We start from the raw sequence: 23,892 nt of genomic DNA, 5'->3' as shown, positions 1-23,892 counted from the left end.
GTTTATAAAGAAAAATTTTTTAAAATGGAAAAACTTTTTTTTTAACTTTTTTTTTTTTTTTTTTTTTTTTTTTTGTGGAATTTAAAAACTGTCCATAAAAATTAAGTTTCATCGTAGTTGCGTCAGAGATCCTTCTGGGGCACATAGACATCCATAGATTTCATCATTTTAATACTTTTTCTTTTTTGTATGTACATTAGTACAAGTAAATTTCTGCTTGTTTTGCATAATATGAAATCCAGATGACGACCTCATTGACTTGTCCTCAATATCTGGATTAGCATACCTCACAGCTGTCTACAGAGCACAGGTCTGTTCTGTTCTTTTTTTTTTTTTAAGTTTTTTTTTTTTTTTTTTTTTACCTCTCCTTAACTATTATGTGCTTCAAACAATGATCTAATACTTTTAAAAACCTTAATTTCCATTTATTTATTTTTTCCTATTAGAATGTGACACACGGCTGCAGTCGGTGGCTTCAGGAGCAGCAGTACAGACCCTGGAATCTGCGCAGCTGTAAACTTCAGCCATTAAACCCTGTTCCAACGTATGGACTTCCAAATATTAACACATGAAATTACGACTTCCCATATATAACTATATATTCTGCAAATTTTTTATCGTACATGTGCACAACAGACATTGTTAGACTGCTGTTGAAATAAATGTCATGTTGTCATGGTATTCAAACATAATAAAATAAAATGCTCATCTGCTGTTTTAGTGACATTGAGATCTCAAGGGCTCAGACACCAAAACCTGTAGCTCAGCTGGCCGAGGAAATTGGTTTGCTGCCAGAGGAGCTTGAAGCTTATGGGAGGAACAAAGCTAAGGTCCAACTCTCCCTCTTGGACCGCCTCCACTCTCAGCCTGATGGCAAATATGTTTTGGTTGCTGGGTATGTGATGTACAGTATTTTGGAGTTCAGACACAACTTGAGAAGCATAAACCACAATCTGAAGACAAAGATTAAAAAAAAAAATCCTAAAACCTCCTTTTGTTTGTATATTTAGTATAACTCCAACTCCATTTGGTGAAGGTAAAACCACAGTGACCGTAGGTCTGGTTCAGGCCTTGTCTGCCCACCTCAAGCTCAACTCCTTTGCCTGCCTTCGACAGCCTTCTCAGGGACCGACCTTTGGAGTTAAAGGTTAGGATTAATGGGTGTTGGATGCATCCTCTTTGGATTTTTATTTTTATTTTTTTACTATATTAAGAAGGTAAACATTGGTTGTTTATAGAAATAGCCATTCTAAAAACAAAATTTGTATTTGAAATAATAATAATGCTTGTGATAAGGGTTGTGGTTGTTTTTACTAAATCCATTAAAGCATGGAAAGCCAGAGATCTGGAGATGATCTTATACATCGAGATTAATGAAACTCCGGTTTATCCATTTTTGGGTGGAGTAGTTCATTTAGAGTCTAACACTCTCCAGTTGTCCTCTTGTCTTTCTTTAACTGTTCTACCTCTGCTTTGTGCCTAGGGGGAGCTGCAGGAGGGGGCTATGCCCAGGTCATCCCTATGGAGGAGGTGAGATGTGCTGACAGGCAGAACTAGAGAAGACTTTAAAGATCTGAGATATGCAGAGACGAGCCATTTAAAAAAAAAAAAAAGTCATCCACACATTTCTGTACAGCAGTGACTCTATACTTTTCTTTCTACAACATGCCAGCTTTCTTTTTTCAGTCTCTAATTTCACTTCCATTAGAACAAACTTATTATTAGACCAGAAAAATCAGTTTTCATGTTGACTTGGAATGAGTGGAGATCAGCTTATCAGAAACTTAAAATTCTGTTCTTTTTCTAACCATTACCATTTTTATTATTACTAACAAGCTTTCAAATACAGTCCTTCACAAAATGTATTTATTTTTTCCACCCATAAAACACCCTGAACTCCCCCATCAGTTCAACCTCCATTTGACTGGTGACATCCATGCCATCACAGCAGCTAACAACCTGCTGGCGGCAGCCATCGATGCCAGGATGCTCCATGAGGCCACGCAGTCCGACAAGGTGACTGTAAATTAAGTACAAATGTGTAATTTACTATTAGTATTTGGTCTATTAGGAAAATAAGTAAATTAACATTTTTAGCTTAAAATTTGTTGAAAATGTATTTGTATTTAAAAAAATATATATATATTTTTTTTTTCTCATGTAGTCGCTGTTCAATAGATTGGTTCCTTCTGTATATGGAGTTAGAAAATTCTCTCCCATCCAGATCTCCAGGCTTCGGGTAAGTCTAAATACTACAATATGCAAAGTTCTTGAGAGCATAATGCAATTGAAGGATGATTGCTTTCTCCACTAGGGGGCCTCAGTTTACCTTTAAAAATATACTCTGTTCATATATTTAAGTTATGTCTGTTAAGTTTTATATATTTTTTTTAGAATAATCATTCCTGCTGCACATTTTGTAATCTGGCAGTAGAATCCTCAGCTTTTTATAATCCTGTTTGCATTTTTTATATGTCCAAATCAGAGAAAATTGGATGGCTGTATTTGCTTGAGTCCAGTGACAAACCTAAATGTTGCATTTACCAAATACTTTTTTTTCAAAAAGCATAAAGAGGAATCCAAAATCTGTATTTCTGTTTTGTTCTCCACTTCATTTCAGCGTCTTGGTATCGATAAAACTGATCCTGCCTCTCTTACACCAGAAGAAGTCAGCAGCTTTGTGCGCCTTGATCTCGATCCATCACAAATTACCTGGCAGAGAGGTATTTCTACAACTACATGTTCACTTGCTCACCGTAGTTGGTTGTAGCAAACTCTGAGAAATACTGTAGAGTTGTTTCTTAAATCTGAAAAATATTTGAGCTTAACCTTTTACTTGCTTCTAGCTATTATTTCAAACATTTGAAATTTTATGTGCAACATTATGCAGCAAAATGTTCAATTGTGCATTCCTTCATCAGATTTGCTCATTTATAAACAAATATTTAATATTGTTTACCACACTTAGTTCATAGTAGCTGCAGAAAACTCTGCTCACTCAGTTGTAGCTAAAAAAAACAAAAAAAAAACAAACATACATGGGCAACTCTAAATGATTTGTAAATGTTTTCCAGTTAGGCATTTATTTGGATAAAGAGACATGGGCTGCATAAAAAAACTTGCCAGACTAAACTCAAAAAGGTACAGGCTGGTCCCAGAGCAACAAACAAGTGGGGATCGCTTGGCATTGCTTCAGGGGGACAAACGGCAGAGTTAAAATGGCATGACTTGGACTGGGACTTATTCTGAAACAATATAAAGACCGTACAAATACGTTACCATTAGGGAGAAACATCCGAGCCAGCCATTGATCCATCCCTGGTTAATGCATCCTGAAGTTATTTTGTGTTAAATGAATGTTACACTTGTAATCAATCATATTTCTATACCAGAGTGAGTTTAGGGTTGCTGTTGGGGCTATGTTACCTACAGCAATGTTGGTTTAAATTTGTCATTGACGCAAAGCAGCTGGGTGCTTCTATGACTGATGTGGCATTTATCCCAGTGGCTGCAGAGGCCATTTTTAAGAAAAAGTCCTTGAGATTAAAAAACAGTAAAGTTTAAGGGTGACAGAGAAATATATCTTTTTTTTTTTTTCCCCCTCTATTTTTTATTGCGCTAAATGACCCAGTGAATACTGCTGAGCTAACGGGGATCCCAGCTGCTGGGAGCCACAAAGAAAACTTTCTCAGCCACAGATTTGAAGACTTGTTTTATGTGCTGAAGTAGGAAACCTGGACCGATTACACTGCTTATCTTTTGAAAGACTTTAACAGTTAAAATAGGAAATAAATTTGCTGCAGATTCATTGATGGAGGTATCGGTTTTAAATAGATGGAGGAATTAAAAGATTATGCTCATTTTTGCATCTGACATGTGTGGAAAACCCCAAAGTACTTAAAAAGAAATGCTGTTGGTTTGATGCATTTATTGAATAAGTCCAAATATTTACCATCTTTTTGTCTTTATGATCTTGATCACCAAAATATTGAATGGCCAAGTACAATCTCTGGGCAATCAATGGATTCATTTCTAATCCAAATTTTCAAATCTGCATTTATAATTTATAGGACATGTCACTTTAATTATTGTGAGCTGATGTGTAATTTTGCTTTTTCAGTTGTTGATACAAATGACCGTTTCTTGAGGAAAATCACAGTGGGACAGGCAAGCACTGAAAAAGGACAGATCAGAGAGGTATGGTGGTTTAATGTCATGAATCGTCTGACACCATTTATTATTATTTCCTTCTTGTTATAAATCCAAAGAAAATGTTAAACATGAGAATTTGTTTAAAAGTGAAAAACTAATAGTTTTTAGCTTAATGCATTAATCTGACCTCATGGTCTTCTAGTCTTTAAGCATAATATGGGAACTCCTTGTTGATTTAAAATGTCTTTTACTTGCTTGCTTATTAGTCAGGCTATTTATTTTGTTAGCATTAGGTCTCGGCTGTGTTTTAAAACCGCATAAATAAGTTTAATATGAGTAAATGGTTGTGCTCCTTTAGTTTCTATGCAATAACTGTTTGACATAATTCTAAATTCTCAAATGTAAGTTAGAAAAGTGCTTGGGAGTCTTCTTTCAGCCGGCTCACTTGAAGCACACAGCAACAGGTGGAGGAGGAGCAGTGGCACTGCATTTATCTGTAGAAAAGTTTGGTTATGCAATGATTTTCTCTGGCATCTCGTTGAAATGGCATTAAAGCATATTTACAATTTAGTGAATAATTTTTTTTAAGCTAGCTTTTGAAAACCTTGTATTTCGATGATGTTAACAGGCCCACACCTACACTCCAACGCACTCTCTGTGATGCTGCCCAGCTGTACTTTAGCCACATATCAGCAGTAATGACAGCTAAATGAAATTCAGCGAATAAACAGTTCAGGTCCATGGGAAGCAAGCAGCCTTAAGTGAAAGCAAATGTTTACACAAGAAGGAAAATGACCCACCCATATACACACAGCTACACTCCTCCACACCCACCTGAAATAACCCCTAAGCTGTCTCAGCATATGCTTATATTTACTGCCATCCATTCTGTTTCATTCCTTTGGCCTCCACTACTGGATACTCTATAGCCCCTCAGGGTATTATGACTGGGAGCGGGAGGGGAGATCCTGAGGTCCTTGTTGGATTAATGTGATTCAAGACATGTTTCTCTCCCTTTGTTAAAATCTGTGTGAGAGTCATGGAATGAAGACGTCCACTGTTATCTGCTTCCCTTTTTAAATGACCACTTATTCACTCATGTTCTCAAAGTCTTTTTAGTTTCACATAAATTACAACATAATCTCTCATTGAAATGAGTTAAACATGTTTCTCGTTACATTCTCCCCATAAAATTATCACTCCAAACTGGGCTGCTTTCATAAGCCATATTTTGTTGCCCATGCAAAAAAAACCAGGTGGCTAAAGGGATTTTTTTTTTTTTTTTTTTTTTACCCTGGCGCCACAGTGTTATTTCTGGTGTCTTGAGAAATACTCTATTAGTGTTTAGACTCTCAAATCTGTCTTTATTTACAGGGTGCTTTTTACAACACAGTTTCAAAACGATAATGGTGGGAATTATTGTGCACGGTTGTTTTGAATGTGCTGTCTTAGCAAAAATGGAACTGTTTTCTTTCGACTTTTAGACTGGTTTTGACATTGCAGTAGCCAGTGAGATCATGGCTATTCTGGCCCTCGCGGATAGCCTAAAGGACATGAAGAACAGATTGGCCCGCATTGTGGTGGGATCCAGTCGCTCTGGAGAACCTGTCACAGCGGAGGACTTGGTGGGTTTTATGCAGAAATTATTTCATCCCAAAGAATGTTCTAACTCGACCTCTAAGTGTTTACTTCATATCTGTAAGTGTTTTGGTTGAAAAATTGCTTAAAAATGTTGGGACTTAATCGAGCATTTACATTTGACTCATGTTTGAACAAAAATATAAAAATGAAAATGTCTGACAAAACCAGGTGCAGTACCGGTATACTTATGCCAGTAAAGAGTCTTTCCATAAACATGGATTCTTAATTCCAGTTTGCATGATTTTATGGTCAATGGAAACGCAGTCGGTGAATTAAAAGATGGGCTGAGATAAATATTGTTTAACATCATGCTGGATCTTGCTGTCCTCCTTACTGCTTGTAATGACTTTTTGTTGGTTGTATCTTTATCTTTTTTCCTTCATCCTGTTTTCTGTTCCAAAACTGATAACTTTTAATTTGAGTGTATAATTTTTAACGTTTTACAAAATGTCTGTAATTTGATTGTGTACCGTAATTCTTCCTCCCTGCAATTTTCCACCAGTCAGTTAAAAAAAAAAAAAAGTATGCTTTCTGGGTCAGACGCATTAATGCTCAACTCCCTCCGCCCATGTTAATTCAAAACAACGTGCAGCTTTGCTTGTATCTCATGAATAGGATGTTAAGCAGAGTCTTCCTGCTTCTTGTGCTATCGGCCTTCACTTTCCCACACATGACTGCAATGTTTGAGAGCAACAGACATTCAAATTGACCATAGTTCACAGGGGCACAGTTTTTATTTTATTTTTTTGCTCATATTTGCAGATTTGGCATATAACCATAAACTATAGTGTAGAAATGGCAGTATGGAAATTATTTAGTACAGTTAATAATGAACAATTACAATTCCTTGGTTTATTTTGGATGCTTTTAAATTCTCTATGTGGCCTATTTGCTTTGTTTCCAACAGCTTTCCTCATTTTTTTTTCTTTCTTGTCTGACAAGGGGGTAAGTGGTGCCCTGGCAGTGCTAATGAAAGATGCTATCAAGCCCACACTGATGCAGGCCCTTGAGGTGAGAAAAACACAATCCCACTTATCAATTGAACTTCATGTGCATGTGTAGTTTCATTCTTCTAGTAGTTTGTAGTTTAAATCGAGCTTTAATGTGAAAAACCTGTTTCTTCAAAACTGAAGAAATATTCATGTTTTTTGCGTGGCCCAGCAAGAGTCCTAACTTGGAACACAAGAATAGAGCTAAAGATGAGGGTGATGGCAAAGAGACCTTCCAAGCTGAAAGACTTTTAAGGTGGAATAAATGTAGTGGGTATCCCAAATGTCTATTCATGACTGCATGCATCTCTAGGCATATAATGTACAATGAAAGTTTCTAACCCTACAGGAGTGAAAACTATTTCTCACTTAAGCTGTGATATCTGGTGTGATAACTAGATCAACAGATAACACACTTCGATGTAAACTCTTTGTTTCAGGCTGAAAAATGCTGCACAATGTTTTTTCTTTATTTTCTTGTACAGATATAAAACTGAAATTTTCAATGTTAAGTCATGCATCATCTTTCTTTTTGTTTCTTTTTTTTAACATAAACTGACATTTTTTGTTTATTTGTTCCTTGTTGAACAAGAAGTTTGATCACATCTACCAAGTGGGAAAAATAAACACAGCTTGTCACACGTACTGTGTATTCTGAGCGTATGGAGAGGAAGGGGGGGACTTTTGTATGGAGCAAAGATTTTGTTACTCTTTGAGTTTTTGTTTTTGGAGGAAACTCTACGGCCCTGCTGTGTGAAACCATTTCCTGTGTGGGTTTCCTGTGATTCTGGTCAGGGAGCTGGTATCAGGACCAACCGGACCTCAGAGCTGCATGAGAACTTTCCACCGAACTTGACCAATTATTCCCCTTTTTGCCCTCTTGACTTGTGCCGGTGATGAACACGGATTCACTCAAGGATCTAGAGCTCTCATCTGAAAACGTGTGCTTTGTTGCAGTGGACTTGTCTCTATATCAGATGGGATGGAGTCTAAAAGAGACTGAGCATAATGAGAAGAGATTTTTTTTTTTTTTTTTTTACCTACTCCCTGTGTACGTGTCTGTTTAGCAGACCCTTTGAGGTTTTCCAAACATCCTCTCTCCACGGGGTTTCAAAAAACAACTCCAGGCATCTTTCCTGAGGGGGAGACTGGAGAGCGTAGCATAAACTGAGCCTCTCGAGTCCTGATGCTGCCTCATGTCAAAGGTTACGGGATTTGTGCATGGTTTTGCAGCTGGTATGATGCACAAGTTGCTCAAAATGAGGAAACATTGACATGATCTCGATGTTCCTGTTATGTTCATCTTCCTTCCCGGCCTTCATTATCCCATTCAACACTTGGGGATTTGACACTCGGGTTTTCATCACTCTGCCGTTGCTGATGCATCTCCTGAAAGAGTGAAAGTTCAGGGGTCCCAAACGAACATTATTCCGATTCTTTGACGTTTACATTTATGTTGAAAACATGAATGACAAGCATGGAATAAAATCATTTTTCCAACTGTGCACTCAGTTTCCTCCTACAGTAAATGTGGATCTGATTCATGCAACTTTCTCAACTGTTCAAAAAAAAAAAAAAAAAACAGTTTGCAGCTTTTCCCAGAGCCTTGTTTCACCCAGATTTGCTCCTCTGAGGGAAGACTGTTTATGCAGGCAGTATAGAGGTATGCAAACAAAGCCTTAGAAAATCGTATTAGGCCGTCCCATCCTTCCTCTTTCCTCTGTTAAGGAATCTACATTCAGTGTGACAATAGGTCAGCTGGCTTTCAGCTGGTTTTTTTTTTTTTTTTAGTCACAAAGTTGTCGCCTTTTTAGAGTCCAACGTGATTGTGTTGGTATTTTGCTCTTGAAGAATAGCAATTGTCTTCAGTCATGCATGCATTTGTGGAAGCCAGCTATAAACTCGAGGATCTGTGAGAGTTAGTGAGAGCTTTTAAAGAGTTGCTTTCTACTTATAGCATCCTTGTGGCTAAGGAGTGTTTGTTTTTCTTTGGGGGAGGTTTTTGTATTGCATTTTTTTTCTCCTTTTGTCTGTTACTTTGGAGACCCATGGTATACAACAAATGTATTATTTCAGTTATATGTTAACATTTTGCTACAAGTGTAACAGAAGTGATCAGTTCATAAAAATGTTAACAAAACAATCTGTTTTTTTTAGGATGAGATAAATCAATATAATTTTCAGAATATATTAACTTTATCTGTCAAGAACAAAAAGCCCTTAGCAGATAAAAATGTTCATGGGCAGCATTATATTTCCAAAGAGTCTAGACAGAAATATGTACTTTAGACCATAGAGTTGGTGTGAGTTTAAAAATGTTTTCTGTTTAATAACTTACTTTTTAAGCCCTTGTTCTTTGTTGGTAGCATGCTCATAGGCCAACTGAGCAGCAGTCGTGTTTTAGTTCCGTTTCAGGATTTTGTTTGTTGCTGTAAAGAAAGTTACATCAATTTAAGTAGCAGCAGAAGAAACTGGCTCTTAAGGCGCTTCTCCAGCTTGTGTTTTCAATCTTTAGAGAGTAATCTGCGTCAACACTTGGAAGTAAGGACCCAGACTTGGGTTGACATGCCAGTCAAGCACCTCTTAACTTGTCTCTGCTGTTCAAACACTTAGTCAGCCAAAGTGCATTGAAACCCCACTATTTACCCTGAAGTGTGACTGAAAGTTGTTCTTTTTGGTAAAGAAAGAAGCTGTTGGTATTTCGGCCAGGCTTGGGAAGTTGCTAGGGTTACACTGTTTTCTAAACTGTTGTATGTTTGTGTGCCCCTCTAATTGTCACAGGGTACGCCAGTGTTTGTCCATGCCGGGCCCTTTGCCAACATCGCCCATGGAAGCTCCTCAGTGTTGGCAGACAAGCTGGCTTTGAAGTTGGTTGGACAGGATGGCTATGTGGGTAAGGTCCTTACAGAAAGATCACACACAGCCTCACTGTGGAAGGACAGCAGAACTAGATGAGCTTTGCTTTTAAAACCACAGCTGGTGGGATGAAATGATGACTTAGGATTTAGATTGACCACAGTGATGAACTTCAGCTGTTGCAACATTTGGCTTTTATCCGTCTTCATTTTTCACTGTGGCTCTGTTCCACTTGGCTCTGATGAACCGCTGTAGTATCCTCCTCTGGTCTTCAACTCCTTTCTAAGAAACTGACCAAGAGATTGTGCAAAAACAGCAGAGAGGAAGGAAGCAAGTTGATAATCTTAAGAGGCCCAGGAATGCTTTAGAGTAAACCACACTAATCCCTTCAATGTCGAAGCACACTTGAGTATTTTACATTTTATCTGTTCATATCTAGCCTGCTGCTCGTTTTGTCTTCATTTCCTGTGACACAGGCTACGTTTGGAATGCCCGAGTTTTCCAGGTGTATACATGCAGTTTTTTACTCCATGGTTTATTTCTAAGAGTTTGACCAGTGTTTTCTGTATAAAAGGATATATGCTGCATTTAATCAAACTGTCACTTGCTGTTTAAGCACAGAATTTAATTTCCAACTGTGGCTGAGGATGCTTGTGTGTTTTAGGCCTCAGCTTCTCTTCACCCCAATTGTTTTCCATCTGTCCATCTTAATCCCCCCTCCTCTGTCCTTGTGTTTGTTACCTGACTCTCAGATATGCCTAGAACTCGACCTCCCTTGTTTTTCCTCCCCAGGCAGCTCTTTTTTTTTTAAACTCCACCTATTTCAGCTAATGAAGCACAAGTTATTTTTTTGTTTTGTTTTATTTTTGTTTTCTTTTGCATGGCCATTGAAGATATAAAACCTAAGATTTCTCACAATTTTTGGACATGCATCACCCTCTGGTATGTGCTTTGATACATAAGCTTAAATTTGTTAAAAATCAGATCAGGTTTACTTTGAGGATTATGTTACTCTTTGATGTACTGTTGAATTCAGAGTAGTCTTTTAAAAAGGAGAGTTGGTCAAAATGGTAATTGGCAGCTTGGACATCAAAGAAAACTAGAAACCTGTATTGATTTAAAAAAAACTAAAGTAATGTACGTGAATAACTTGCTACAGCTTTTAAAATAACTAATTTAGTGTTTGTTTTTGTTTTAAGTAAGGCTGGAGTTTGCATGCGAGAAGATGAAATTCTGGTAATATTTTTAATCAAGGTCCGATCTTCAGGAAACCTGTTATTGGAAAGTTGAATTTTGCTCACAAAGAAGACTTTAGAGGACTGCTTGACATTCATTTGTATAAAATGTTCTTAATAATGCTAAAGAGTTTGCATTTCCTCATGTATGTAAAGAAAATTCAAGCCTTTTGTTCTTCTCCCCAAAAGTTATAGTATGGATCATGAGACAAGTGAGACCGCAATGATCTGATACTAAGCAAAGATGGCAGCCGTAACAACGGAATCTGCGTCTCGCTTTTTTTTTTTTCATTTAAGGATGGCTAATTCCAATGAGGATGGCAGCCAGTCACTTTGTGACTCAAAATTGAAAACACTGCTGCATACAAAATGTCAAACATGTTATAAGGGAGGTCAAAACTAAAATAAGACATCTTTTTTATGTTTGTATGCAAGTTGTCTTAAAATTACACTATGGCAGCATCAGAAGTTAAGAACTGAAGTTGGGAAATCTGCCAAGATCCCAAGATCCCCCAGTCAAATGTGTGTGATCCTGAACTTTTTTTTTTTTTTTTTTTTTTCCAAAAAATGGTTTAATTTTTTTTTTAATTTTTTTTTTTTTTTTTTTTTTTTTTTTTTTTTTTTTTGATGATTAACTAATAAAGGGTAGGTATCTTTATTAGTTTGAGTCTTCCACTCTTCTTTTTATTTCTTTTTTTTTTATTGGCTTTGTTTTGTGGGTGGTGCACTTTCCGTCCACTTTAATTCTCCCTGAAGGAAGTACTTGAACCTTTTGTGACCATAGATGTTTGAGGGGATCATAGTGATATTACTCATGGTCATGCTATATCATGCTTTTTGTTATTGTGGTGCGCTTTGGAATCTGGGATTAACGTGAAGAATTGCTGCTCTCTGTGGGGAGGAGGGTGGAAATCTGGGAATCCCACACACTAGATGCGTGTGATTCCTATATCATTAGCTGTCTGGATTACAAACTACAAAAAACCCCTGGCTCCTACTTTCAGGACAATTTCCCACGTTAAAAAAAATCTGCCTAAAGGATTGTATTAAAAAAAAAAACATTGAGTCTGTTTTTACATGTTTGGTCAGATTGATTTATCATTAAATATGGACGTTTTAATTAGATGGTGGCTGAGGAAAAATGTTTATTTAAGGTGCTATTGCAAGAAAGACTGGATCAGTTTTTCTTCATTTCAAACAACTTTAATGTTTTACTTTGGAAAATATGTACAGACAGTTAATGGAGGTATCAATGTTGCTTAATCTGCAGCAGTGCTGTTGGTAACAAGCCTTTGTTTTAATTCCAACTCTATGGTCAAATCTAAAACTTTGCTTTCATTCTCATGCTTTTTATGACGTCAAGTGACAGCCTAACTTTACTTTCTGAAGCTAGTAAAGCTGTAAATTTACTGTAAAGGATAAAAATCTGCTCATGTGTATCTGCTTGCTTTCAGAAACTTATTGGATATTTTTTTCCTTGTAGGGATAAATTGACAGCTGTCCGTCAAAACTTAACAGGCATCTCAAAGCTGTCTGCACATCACTAGATGAAGTAATGTTAATCGCTTAATGTATACACACTCAAATGACTCGGAAGAGGAAACTACGTCTGAGACTTCTTGTTTTTTAGCTTTCTCAAGAGGGCCTGGTTCAGTGTTGTCCATATCAGAGACCCTCTGTCTTTTAGGAAGCACTTAGCTTGAACCCATTACTCGGTGCATTACATCTACTCAGACAGAAAGCTGTCTCTCCTGATGTTCTGCACTTTAGGTGAAGACTTGATGAGATCATCTGTTGTTTTTTTTATTCAGGTCAACTTTGATTTATATACAGTATTGCCAATAAACTGATGAGGTGGAACATTAAGCAATATTGACAGATGATGGTCACACAATCAACTGTTTTCCAGAATCCACCTTAAATGTTTTTCTCAGTTCAGCAGCTGTGATTCAATTCAAATAATCATTATTTAAACAATCTTCATTGTCTTCATATTGCTGAAAAAGTGCTACTATCATACATGCATGTCTTCCTCCAGTGACTGAAGCTGGGTTTGGAGCAGACATCGGGATGGAGAAATTCTTTAATATCAAATGTCGGGCGTCGGGTTTGAGGCCCAACGTGATGGTGCTGGTTGCAACTGTTCGTGCGCTGAAGATGCATGGAGGTGGCCCAAATGTAAGCTTATGCATTATGACCAGCACATTTAAAGTAACACTTACAATTTTATAGTATCAGCTTTCTTCCTTTTCATTAGTTACATTAAATATCTAGCACAATGACGGTTATTCCAATTATTTTTCTGTTTCCAATGATCTGCCTTGCTGTGTTTTAGGTGTCTGCTGGTGCTCCTCTTCCCAAAGAGTACATCGATGAGGTATGAGCTTAAAATATCAATGTGCATAGAAACATAAAAAGCATGGAGAAAATGAGACGAGCCTGAAAATGCACATGAGCTGATTGGTTGTTTTGAACATAGCTTCCAATCAAATGAAAATAAATGACGTGGCATGTTTTTAATTTCATTTAGTCAAAGGTTCATGATGTGACCAACACAGTTAAAGCCACTTGTATAAGAAATTAAATGGGACAGGACATGAGATGACATTATATGAAATTAGAGTGCTGCCACTCCTATGCTAACGGGCTCTGTTGCTGCGGCTTTATTTTCAGCCGCAGTCAGAGCTCCACCTGTAAGAGTAGATAAGCAAGAACATGGTTATTTGATTATCAGCTCAAATAGAACATTAGTTTGTGGTTTCCTGGTATGTGAGGCGCAGCTGAAGGGAGGTGCGTTTCTGTTTGTGTGTGCAGTGTGTGTGTGTGTTTATTGATACCTGGCCAGAATCCCTGGACTCCGAGGCCGATTCAGCTGTGTAAATAATCGCACAGTGTAAGTTAATTATGACGCTTGTAATAAAAACCAGAAGTACAGAGAAAAACAGAACCAGGGACGTGCATTAATTGGACTTGTATGGACTTGGTTAACAAAGTCTGCAGGGACTCGGAGAAACACACACACACAAAGTCCAAGACTAGATTTCTATATGCAGTCAATTTATTCTCCTTTGGAGTAGCTGCCATTTTGGTGTAGAGGACAATGACAATAACAAATGGTACAGAGTGGAATATTTTATCAGAGTTCATTACCAGAGCAAGTACGATAGAATAAATATTAATATCCCTAAACAAATTTAAAAGTGACCATTTAAGCCCCAAAACGATTATAAAGGAAAGTCAATTTGTTTTGGCTCCTCAGCTAAATTGTTGAACAGGAAATGACGGCATTTAAGCTTGACTTCCTCTGAAATCGCAAATTTCCTGTGTGACAGACCAACTTATCTCTCTCCAATTTAATTTACCAGTTACAACTCAACTTGATCATTATTATGGCAACCATGGTACTAGAACTTGTATGTATTTTTATTTGGGGGGGGGGAAATCCTTTCTCTTCAGTTGTATACTACTTTTTACCATATAAAGTCCCAATATAACTAGTTACAAAAGAAAACTGCTTTAATACTAATTAAAAATATTTTAAATAAAGATACCGTAACATATCTATTTTTTAATGTCCGAGTTGTTTGTTTTTTTTTCTTGTAGAACCTGAGTCTTGTTGCAGGTGGTTGCCATAGCAATCTTAAGAAACAAATCCAGAATGCTCACCTCTTTGGGGTTCCTGTAGTGGTGGCACTAAACGTTTTCAAGTAAGACAAACTTTTACAAATCCAGAACTACCAACGTTTATTTATTGCATTATTTAATACAAAAAAAAAAAAAAAACATTTCTGCTTTATTCATTGTACGTTCTCACATCATTCACGTCTCACAATGTCACCACTGTGATCTCTCAGGACGGACACGCAGGCGGAGATTGACCTGGTGTGTCAGCTCGCCAAGGAGTGCGGTGCTTCTGACGCCGTGCCGTGTCAGCACTGGTCGAAGGGTGGGCGGGGCTCTCTGGAGCTGGCCATGGCGGTGAAAGAGGCAGCTGGCAGGCCCACAAACTTCCAGTTCCTGTATAATACAGAGGTGAACACGGCTGTAAATTTGCTTCATTGCACTGTAATACTTTTATTTGCCTATTTCTGGATACTGTTTGTATCTGATGTTAATTTATTTGTTTCCTCCAAACACTGTGGATGTACAAAAAGCATCAGCTGTTTTGAGTTAGTCAGATTGAGTAGTTGTGACTTAAATTAACTCGGCTTTCCCATTTACAGTATGCTTGTCTCCCTTTGCAAGAGTACAACAATGAACATTGAGTTCAAACTTATTCAGTCCTAAAGTTGTATCCCTCAGTTCATCACTGACAGATTCTGAAAACATTTTATTTTGGACGTACAGTCTAATTCATGGCGTTGCCTTTGAACCTCATTACTTAGTTGTGTTCTTTTTCACTGCACTGAATCTGTATTTCGCTACAAAAGTATTGACTTTATTCCCTCGATCTTCTTTTGACGTTAACTCCATACAGATGTGTTCTCTGTTTACTTGGATCTAATTTCCCCTCCTTCCACGGACTTTTCTGTGTGTGTATCCACCTGTTGCTGAAGCGCTCCCTTTCCTACAGATGCCGATCCTGGAGAAGATCAGAACAATAGCCCAGAAGGTGTATGGAGCTGAGGACATCGATCTGTCTCCAGAGGCCAGCAGCAAAATAGATTACTACAATCAACAAGTGAGATCACTGCTGCTGTAATAACTGACTGACAGTGACAGGAATCATGTAGCAACCCTCACTCGTACTGTTTAACCCTTTCTTTCTTGTATTTAGGGTTATGGGTCTTTACCCATCTGCATGGCCAAGACTCATCTGTCCCTGTCCCACATGCCTGACAAGAAGGGCACACCCACTGGATTTGTTTTGCCAATCAGAGACGTCCGTGCAAGCGTCGGCGCAGGCTTCATTTTCCCACTGGTGGGAATGGTAAGTGGGCTGTTGGAAGGATTTAGATGATAAAACTAGTCAGACATACCTTTGACGACGAAATATTATCCCTGGCAAATGGTTGATATGATTTGGTTTAAAATGACGTCCTTAAGGGTTTTACAGAAATAAGGCCATCCCTCTCTGTCTCTTTCTGCTCATCCATTATTTATTCATGTGTCCATCGATCCATTTATTGCTCCACCTGGCTATCCATCAGTCCACCCATTCAGCCATTCATCCATATCTATCCTTCTCTCCACCTAATCATCAATCTGGCCTGTGGCGTTTGCAGCTTCCATATTTAAAACCTGACCGCTGTACCAATAACTTTCATAAATCAAACCTTTAAAAGAAGGTTTAAAATGGTTAAGTTTGAAGTGAACCTTGCCTTAAGCTGCAACCAACACAGTTAAAGCCAGTGTGCTTCTTGCTAAGGACACTGAGACCATCTTTTTTTATTACTATTATTTGCTACAATCCAACTTTGATATTTGACCTCTAATGGCTACATGTGACTGCTTTTAGTTAGTTCAGTAAGAAATTATAGATTAGGATCTTATATAGTCTCACATTATGGATTTTTTTTTTCCTTCTTCCCATCATTTCTAAGTTCATCACCAAGCAGTTTTTGTTTTTCTAATAATTTCTACTTTTTCTGCTTGTTGTATTATTGTTTTGAGGAACCATTTGCTGGGTGGAGCCCCTCGGCCATCGATGGGCCGGGCAGGAAGGAAGTCGCTTCCTGCGTTTTTCGCCTCCCGCTGTTTCACCAGCATGCCCTTAGGGTCCGGTTTGGATAGTCGAGGGCGTAGATGTCAACCGCTGGCCATGCTGAGCAACAACGTTGCTGGCATCCCTCCCCTCTCCCTAACCGCTCTTTGATCTGCCACTCACACAGTGACGACACCTAAACTTTGACTTCTTACTCAGAAAGGGAGTCTCTGATCTGTTCTCTGAACTGCTCAGCTGACTGGCATCAGATTGTTGTCAAAGGCTTCTGTCTTTAAGGATAATGCCCTTTTTAAACTGGCCAAATTAACGTTTTGCATGTTTTTATATTTCCATTTGGATATCATCCGCTTCTGAAAATAGCCTAAGCACTTAAAAAAAAACAACAAAAAAACACCCAGGCATTTTTGGAAATAAGTTAATATTTTTGGGGGTTTGGAAAAAATTTTTTTTTCCAAAACCTCCCAATTGTTACCTAGCAACCTAAACCGAGCTCTAGCACATTTGGTCAGCTGGTTTTACCCTGGAGCCACTGTACAATCGCTGCTGGAAAAGATGAGAGTTTTGTGTTGACTTACCATCCAGAAACCACTTGTTTTTCAAAGATGTACAGTTGTATAATTGCGCATCTGTTTGCAGCCATTTTCACATTTGAGTGTAAACGTTGAGTTGATGGGTGTGGTCAGCAGCCACTTATTTAAAGTGACAGCGGCCCTAAAACAGCAGATCATTCTGAAAGGAGCTCAAAATGGGCAGAACTGACCAGATTAAAATCTCATCATCTAACAATGATTTTGTGTAAAAAAAAAAATGTAACGAACATGTTTTCTATAGCCCAAAGAAGCACATAGGTCACCTTTGAATCTGTTTCTGGAAGATGCAACATTTAAATGTTAGAAGTGAGCAGGAATGACATTTTTGCTGTATTTAGCATTAAATAAAAAAACAAAAACATTTGAAAGGAGTTGACTGGAACAGGTGGAATAGAGAGTGTGGGGGTGCTGGGTAGTCTCTACAAGGGAAGGATGGGGGGTCTTGACTGGGTGAAGAATCATCCTGATGTCATTCTTCAGATATGTCAGGGAGGAGTAGCAAACAGAACAATGAACCTTTGTGGTGGTGGGAAATTAACAGAACCGTTTAAGGCTGGATGGGATAAATTCTCAAAACTGATTAAAAACCTGAACAAACGCATAATTGTAATTGACTGCTATGTTTAGTCAATATAAATTGGTGCAAGGATTAGAAAAAGCTGGAGTTAATCATCGTACAGTGGATCGATTTCAGTTCATGATCTCCGTTCACCTCTTCAGATACTATTTTGCTGTTGACTGACTCTTCTCCAAGATCGCTGGGGGGTAAAATCCAGCTACACTGTGTCCTGCAGGGTTTTTCCCCACAAAGGCACATTGTGTCTGCGGATAATGAAGCGACTTATTTAGCCGAGTGGGGTTTCCAACTTTAGCCACGGCGTGTTATGTGTTTCTGCGAGTGCCAACTTGTTCTCAGGCTTGAGAGGAGGGACTGGCCGAACAACTCATCTTTTGTTGCTTTGAAGATTGAAAGAAAACCTTCGGCTTCGCATGTCTGAGTCTTTTGATATTTAAATTTGCCGACTGATTTTATTCTGACAGGACAAGAAGGTTGAACTTAAGTGTTTAGCTGTGGCATGAAGGTCTGTCATCCACATCTTTTTATTTAGGTAAATGAATGGAACATCAGTGGAAGACATTCTGTGAAGTTTTTATTTGGGAATACCATGAATTATGCTAATTAATTACCATATATTTGCATGATAAAATGCTGAACGGATCATTAAGTCACAGTGATGCTTTTCAAATCAATTTAATGATGAATATGGAAAATATTCCTGCCTCAACAGATTTCTTCAAGGAAGCTGGATGACTCCACAACTAGCTTGATTTAAGATTTGGGTGTATTTTCATACAATACCTTTAGAGGTATTGTATGAAAACAATACCTCAATAAATCAGCCTTTTGAGATTGCTCTTTCATTGTCGTTTTGTCTAATTTTTCCTCAAAAGTTGAAGTAATGTTGACTGTTTCCTTGTTAATAAGGATTTAATGTATTGTTTGCACAAAAAGCTTCAATAGTTGCAGTCATAAGTTTTATACAGTGGCTACATTAGTTTTCAAAGCAGATGGTTGTAGAATGCCGTGTTAAATGGAGATGGAAGCCAAGAACAACCAAAAATAGGCCAAAAACTATTTATTTTCTTATGATATGAAGACCTTTGCTTTCAGAGAAAGTTCTTAGTCTTTTTGAGCTCACTGAATAAATGTGGTGCAAAAGTAAGTGGTATTGCCAAGTTTTAAGCAGGTGGAAACACTAGAAGTTTCCAGCTAAAACACATGGTGATTGATGATGCATTCAAGTACCTCTCGTAAACTACGTAATCCAATAAATTAGCCTTTTGAGATTGCACTTTCATTGTCATTTTGGATAACAACTTGCCCATGTGATAATTTTTCAAATCAAAATCGTTTACTTCCCTTTGATCTTTAGACCTGATCATTTAGCAGCATAGAGAAACAATAATGGTTCAGTGATCAGGATCCCACCACATCGGTGTTTTTACAGTATTTATTTATTTAATGGCATGTTTAGATAAAGTACAGGAAGTTACTGGGATCTTATGACAAATGGTGTGCTGATTTAGGTTGACTACTGATATCACAGTATGCCAACATTATTTCAAAAATGATCATTTTCATTCAAAACAACCTTATAGTTTAAAGATATTTTGATAAAATGCCAAAGCAGGCAAACCATGAACCTTTCAGGCTTGATTTTATCATAAGGAAATATTTACAGTTGAGCTTTGCAGTTATGGCGTGAATACTGTGATATTTTGTAAAAGAAAAGACAAATATTTTTATAATTACTTTAGTAGTTTTATTCTGGATTGTTACCCAATGACAGTCTCATACAGACCTGTAACTGTTGGGAGAGACACTTTTATTTATTTATTATTCCTCATTTCCTCCTTACTGTAAATCATTTAATTACCTTTAGATGACGACAGGGCTCCTTTACTTGAATCTCGTTACTCATCAATTGAGTCATCTACAATCATTTCTGGAATTTTTAGGATGTCACACAGCTGAAACGCAACCAGCAAGCCGAGCAGGCGTTGGCAGTCCACATCCGCTGTGTTACATTGTGTATACATGTCCACCCGGTTTTGTCCCTTTTGGTTTACTCTTCATCCTGCGCTTCCTCAGACAGGAAACTCTCTGCTCACTTCCTCCTGTCTCATTTCCACTAATGGGCCCATAAAACTGCCCCTGGGTCAGTAGAAAGGAGGCATGCAAAGAATGTCCCTGCCTGTCTAATGAGCAAGATGATTTACTGTTTGTGGACTGGACGATCCAACTTTCCAGACAGGAAAAGTGTTTAAGATGCACATGAGAACAAATCGTGACTCAATTTGTGTTCAGTTTATTTAATTTAGTTACACTACTTGAAACTGGCTTCTTGTGAGTCTCCATTCACATGACTGGGTTCCCAGTGATGTCACTAATTTGATTAGTTTCCTCAGCACCTCAATGTTTGTTTCTTTTTTTGTGCTGTCCCTAAAATGTCATGCATTTCTTATTCTCAATTTTTCATTGTTAAAGTATTAAATAATCCCAGATTTTAAACATTTTGTTGTATATGCCTTGTTTTCATTGGCTGTTGTAGTTCTGAGGACTTTGCGTGTTACTACTCTGTAACAAAGCTGCAAGGCCAAAGATTTTATTCTCTTCTGAAAACACTTAGAGCTTGTTTAAAGAATTGAAATCAAAATGTTCGTGTTACATGACCCGCGAACAGCTTCTCTGTCATGGAAAAGCATATTTTTAACAAGGTCTGGCTTGAAAATAGGGAATTCGATAGTTGGCTAAAAGATGTTGTCAATAACGGTTAGGGGTAAAAACGACACCATCAGGAACATCTGGATGCCAGCTGCTGCTCCAGACCACAGCACACCTTCCCTGGACAACTCGGCTTTCAAGCATTGAATATTCTAGTGGAAAAAATAAAAATAATACCCATGGCTGAAGTCCAGGGAAAATTGACCAGCTAGCCAAATGTGTGTTTACTTTGAAAGAGTGTCTAAGTTACTCAACCTAGATGCAAGAGCAATGAAGTCTGATCCCAAAAATGTGTGAGGTAAAAATAGTCAATGGTTAGCTAAAACTTTGCCAACCTAAGTTATTCAATAAGTTACACTTTAGACATCAAGCAAATAAAGTTTCACTGTTAGGCCATTTTTGTGATTTTCGCAGGCCTTAAATTTAAATGTTAAGGTTATTAAAATGTCTCAAAGTTCAAGTTGATTTGTATAAACCAGCAGAAACCTTGCTTTGTAGTTTCAGCTTAAGAAATCTGTTTTGATTATTGAGGAAAAATATTCTGGTCTAGATGAACCGGCTGTTCTCACAATTGTTCGAGTGGAAATAAAAAGTGTTTAGGATTACTAAGATTTACTCATTTTTGAGCTTGAAGTTGGATGGGTTTTTTATTTTGACTTAAACACTATTTTTCGGATATGACTAGACTTTATCCATTCAATGCAGACATTTAATCATACCTTTAGTAATATTAGTCTAAATTTTACTATTGTTTCCAGTTTCCTCTGTCCATTATGTAGCTTCATTGCGTCACAAATGGAGTGGTAGTGATGAATAATTTTAATGTTTTTCTGCTGCTCTTGTCATACAGCTGCTTATCGTCTTCCCAGTAATTTCCCGAGACCATTTTGTTGTTTTTGAAGCGTTCTTCTGTCATTTAAACTGACTTGTGTTTTCGATTAATGCTGTACAAATGCATAGGTCTTAGATGTTGCTTTATTCATTAAAGTTTTCAGATTTTGTTTTAAAATATGTGCAGTTTGCTAAGCAGTGAACTTATCTCTTAGCTGGTGAAATGTTTTTTTGCGTTCTGTTTTAACTCTGCCTCCTACCTTAAAGGCAGCCCTCTTGTCCTCTTTAAGAACAAGGCTACCATTTTCTACACTGTTGACATTCAGTTAAATGAGTCCAGATTGTTGTTATTGGACCTGTGGGGGTTGATCCCACTCTAATTATCAGGTCTTGATGTTGAATTTTGCAGGTTATCTTTTGGTTTCTAACAGCTGTGTTGTGGTGAATAGTCTAATTTATGGCTTTGGTTATTATGTATGTTGTAACCTTCTTTAATTTTAACGTCACTGACATACTCATGAAATTTGCCAGTAAATGAAGTCTGAAGGTTTTTGTCAACTCAAACTATCAAGAGTTTCCTTCCTGGTTTAGGCCTATAGTATTATAACACCATTAAAGTGGCTCAAAATAAATGTGAACAGTTTGGAGCAGTAAACAATAACGGTGAAAAAACTTTGTTGCTTTTTTTTGTGTGTGTTTTTTCAGATGAGCACAATGCCTGGCCTGCCCACCCGCCCCTGTTTCTATGACATAGACCTTGATCCTGAAACGGAGGAGATCATCGGCCTTTTCTGAGCAACATAAAGATATTCCTGTAGGTTTCATCCAGTTCAATTTAAGCTACTTCATACCTGGTGTCATAAGCAGCTGTAATGTTTTACATTTTATTTTTTACTCCGTCTTACCAAAGTGTTAATAACCTTTTGAAATTTTTCTTGGTTTGTCGCATTAAATTCGGACAGCACTGTGTTAAATTGGGTTGTTAAGTGATTCATCAACACAAAGTAAGGCAGAAATTAACTTGCACATTTTTTTTTTTTTTGACTAATGAAAATCTGAAAGTGTGCCATGTATCATTTACATGCTATCAGAAGAAAGTGGATCATATGGCAGATAATGTGTTATTGTTCTTTGAATTAGCTAAAAATGTTTATAGACCAAAAACTTTGCCTCGCCTGATGACCTGCAACACTTTTCAGGCTTATTATTGTAAATCACTTTGAAAGCTCATTTAATTTCCTTAAATTCACTCTGTTCTGTTTTTCTCTTGCTAAAAGTCTCAATTTAAAATCAAGATTGTTGTTGTAACTTGACAAAATGTGAAAAGTTTTTTGGGGGATTTTAGTACTTTTATCAAGGTTTGCAGTTTATAAAATGTTTCACTGCCTCATCCAGTATGGTTTTCTTCCTACATTTTTTTTTTTTGTGTGTGTGTTCCTAGGTTTTTTTCTCAGGATCCATCACACTCTACTATACCCTGTACGTCTGACTCGGTGTGATGACTTGCATTTCCTCAAAAGGCCTACAATTCCTACAGCTGTTAAAGTAGCCGCACATCAACAGCCTTGTGCTCAAATGGGCCTATTTTTTTGATATTACAGCACAAATCAACCACAATACCCCAGGACTCAAGCTGTTACCCAGGCAGCCAGTGTGAGCAGATAAAAGCTTAATGTGGTAACAATCCTGCAGACTCATTTCACCTAACTAGCTCTAAATGAGATTGACGCTGCGGCTTCAGGAGCAGCAAATCAAACAGGAGCTCTTGGGATCATTTATTATTCTTGTTAAAGCAACATATTATGAAGAGTCAAATGCATTTTGAACTCTAGGTTTATGCACTATTTGCACATTTATTTCATTAGCCAAAAATCTACAGCCGTGCCACAGAGATTCAACGTCACTATAAAAGCATTAATGTCACTGCTCTGTCCATGATTTCAAAGTATTACGATTTGGTTTTGGTCTACTTAATTTTTTTTTTCATTGTTCTTCTAATGGTGCTAAAACTGTTGCATGCTGGTTTATGAACTAAAACTTGACAATTGTGTTGTTCACGCCTGTTGTATGTGTGAAAGCTGTTATTCAAATCTTTAGTTTTTCTTTTTTTTTTTTACATATTAGCGACTTCATTATTTAGTATTTGCTTGTTAATGTCATCTTAGGGTCTGAAATTAAGCAGAAGTGGGAACTCGGACCCTTATTTATAGCCTGTTATACGAGTTGCAACTGAATTTCACTGAGTCGGCCGTTCAGGTTTATTGGACTTAAACATGACTTTCAAAAGCAGGAATGGTGTTAAGTATGTTTTACTCCTGCAGATGTATGTTTAACATTTTCAGTGATCACAAGTGCTTTTCTAATAAATCTTTTATTGCCTCAGAGATCCTGTACTCGTGTCTTCTGTTTATTTCTTCACGTCTTATTGCTTCATTGTGTTGCTGGAACTTCCTCAGCGCTGAAATAAAAACTCTTTCCTGCTCTTTTTCTTTAACCTTTTAGACTCTCCAAGCATTTCTTCCGTACCCAAACACCAGCTGGTCTGCTGAGGTGTTGGAAGCCCGCCTGAAAGCTGGCTGCCGGGGCCCCTCAGCAGCACCGCAGGGCGCAGCATCTGTCATTATGAAGTGTTTGCGACATGGAGTCG

At 37.6% G+C, this 23,892-nt stretch overlaps 1 protein-coding gene across 3 annotated transcripts in view; it reads left to right on the top strand.

The window, feature by feature from the left end:
- The window catches only part of mthfd1l (methylenetetrahydrofolate dehydrogenase (NADP+ dependent) 1 like), a 31,484-nt gene extending 7,855 nt beyond the window's left edge, over positions 1–23,629 (top strand). For 2 of the 3 annotated variants that reach the window (XM_015031289.1, XM_015031288.1), the window contains 19 exons: positions 243–310; positions 447–544; positions 722–895; positions 1,011–1,147; positions 1,484–1,530; positions 1,909–2,016; positions 2,165–2,239; positions 2,621–2,723; positions 4,121–4,197; positions 5,637–5,777; positions 6,736–6,804; positions 9,564–9,675; positions 12,912–13,051; positions 13,209–13,250; positions 14,477–14,580; positions 14,728–14,905; positions 15,447–15,554; positions 15,651–15,803; positions 16,487–16,878. In XM_015031289.1, the coding sequence (XP_014886775.1) occupies positions 243–310; positions 447–544; positions 722–895; positions 1,011–1,147; positions 1,484–1,530; positions 1,909–2,016; positions 2,165–2,239; positions 2,621–2,723; positions 4,121–4,197; positions 5,637–5,777; positions 6,736–6,804; positions 9,564–9,675; positions 12,912–13,051; positions 13,209–13,250; positions 14,477–14,580; positions 14,728–14,905; positions 15,447–15,554; positions 15,651–15,803; positions 16,487–16,606 (2,054 nt within the window). In that variant the 3' untranslated portion in view covers positions 16,607–16,878. Of the gene's footprint in view, positions 1–242; positions 311–446; positions 545–721; positions 896–1,010; positions 1,148–1,483; positions 1,531–1,908; positions 2,017–2,164; positions 2,240–2,620; positions 2,724–4,120; positions 4,198–5,636; positions 5,778–6,735; positions 6,805–9,563; positions 9,676–12,911; positions 13,052–13,208; positions 13,251–14,476; positions 14,581–14,727; positions 14,906–15,446; positions 15,555–15,650; positions 15,804–16,486; positions 16,879–21,950; positions 22,060–22,686 lie in introns of those variants that run through there. The other variant, XM_015031290.1, reaches the window with a different exon arrangement.
- The last annotated feature ends 263 nt before the right edge of the window (positions 23,630–23,892 follow it).

This window comes from Poecilia latipinna, unplaced genomic scaffold (assembly GCF_001443285.1).
Source record: "Poecilia latipinna isolate Pla-1442-1.1 unplaced genomic scaffold, P_latipinna-1.0 Scaffold201, whole genome shotgun sequence".
NCBI classification, from domain to species: domain Eukaryota; kingdom Metazoa; phylum Chordata; class Actinopteri; order Cyprinodontiformes; family Poeciliidae; genus Poecilia; species Poecilia latipinna.
The sequence above is the reverse complement of the archived record's forward strand: the minus strand, read 5'-3'. Positions and strand labels throughout refer to the sequence as shown.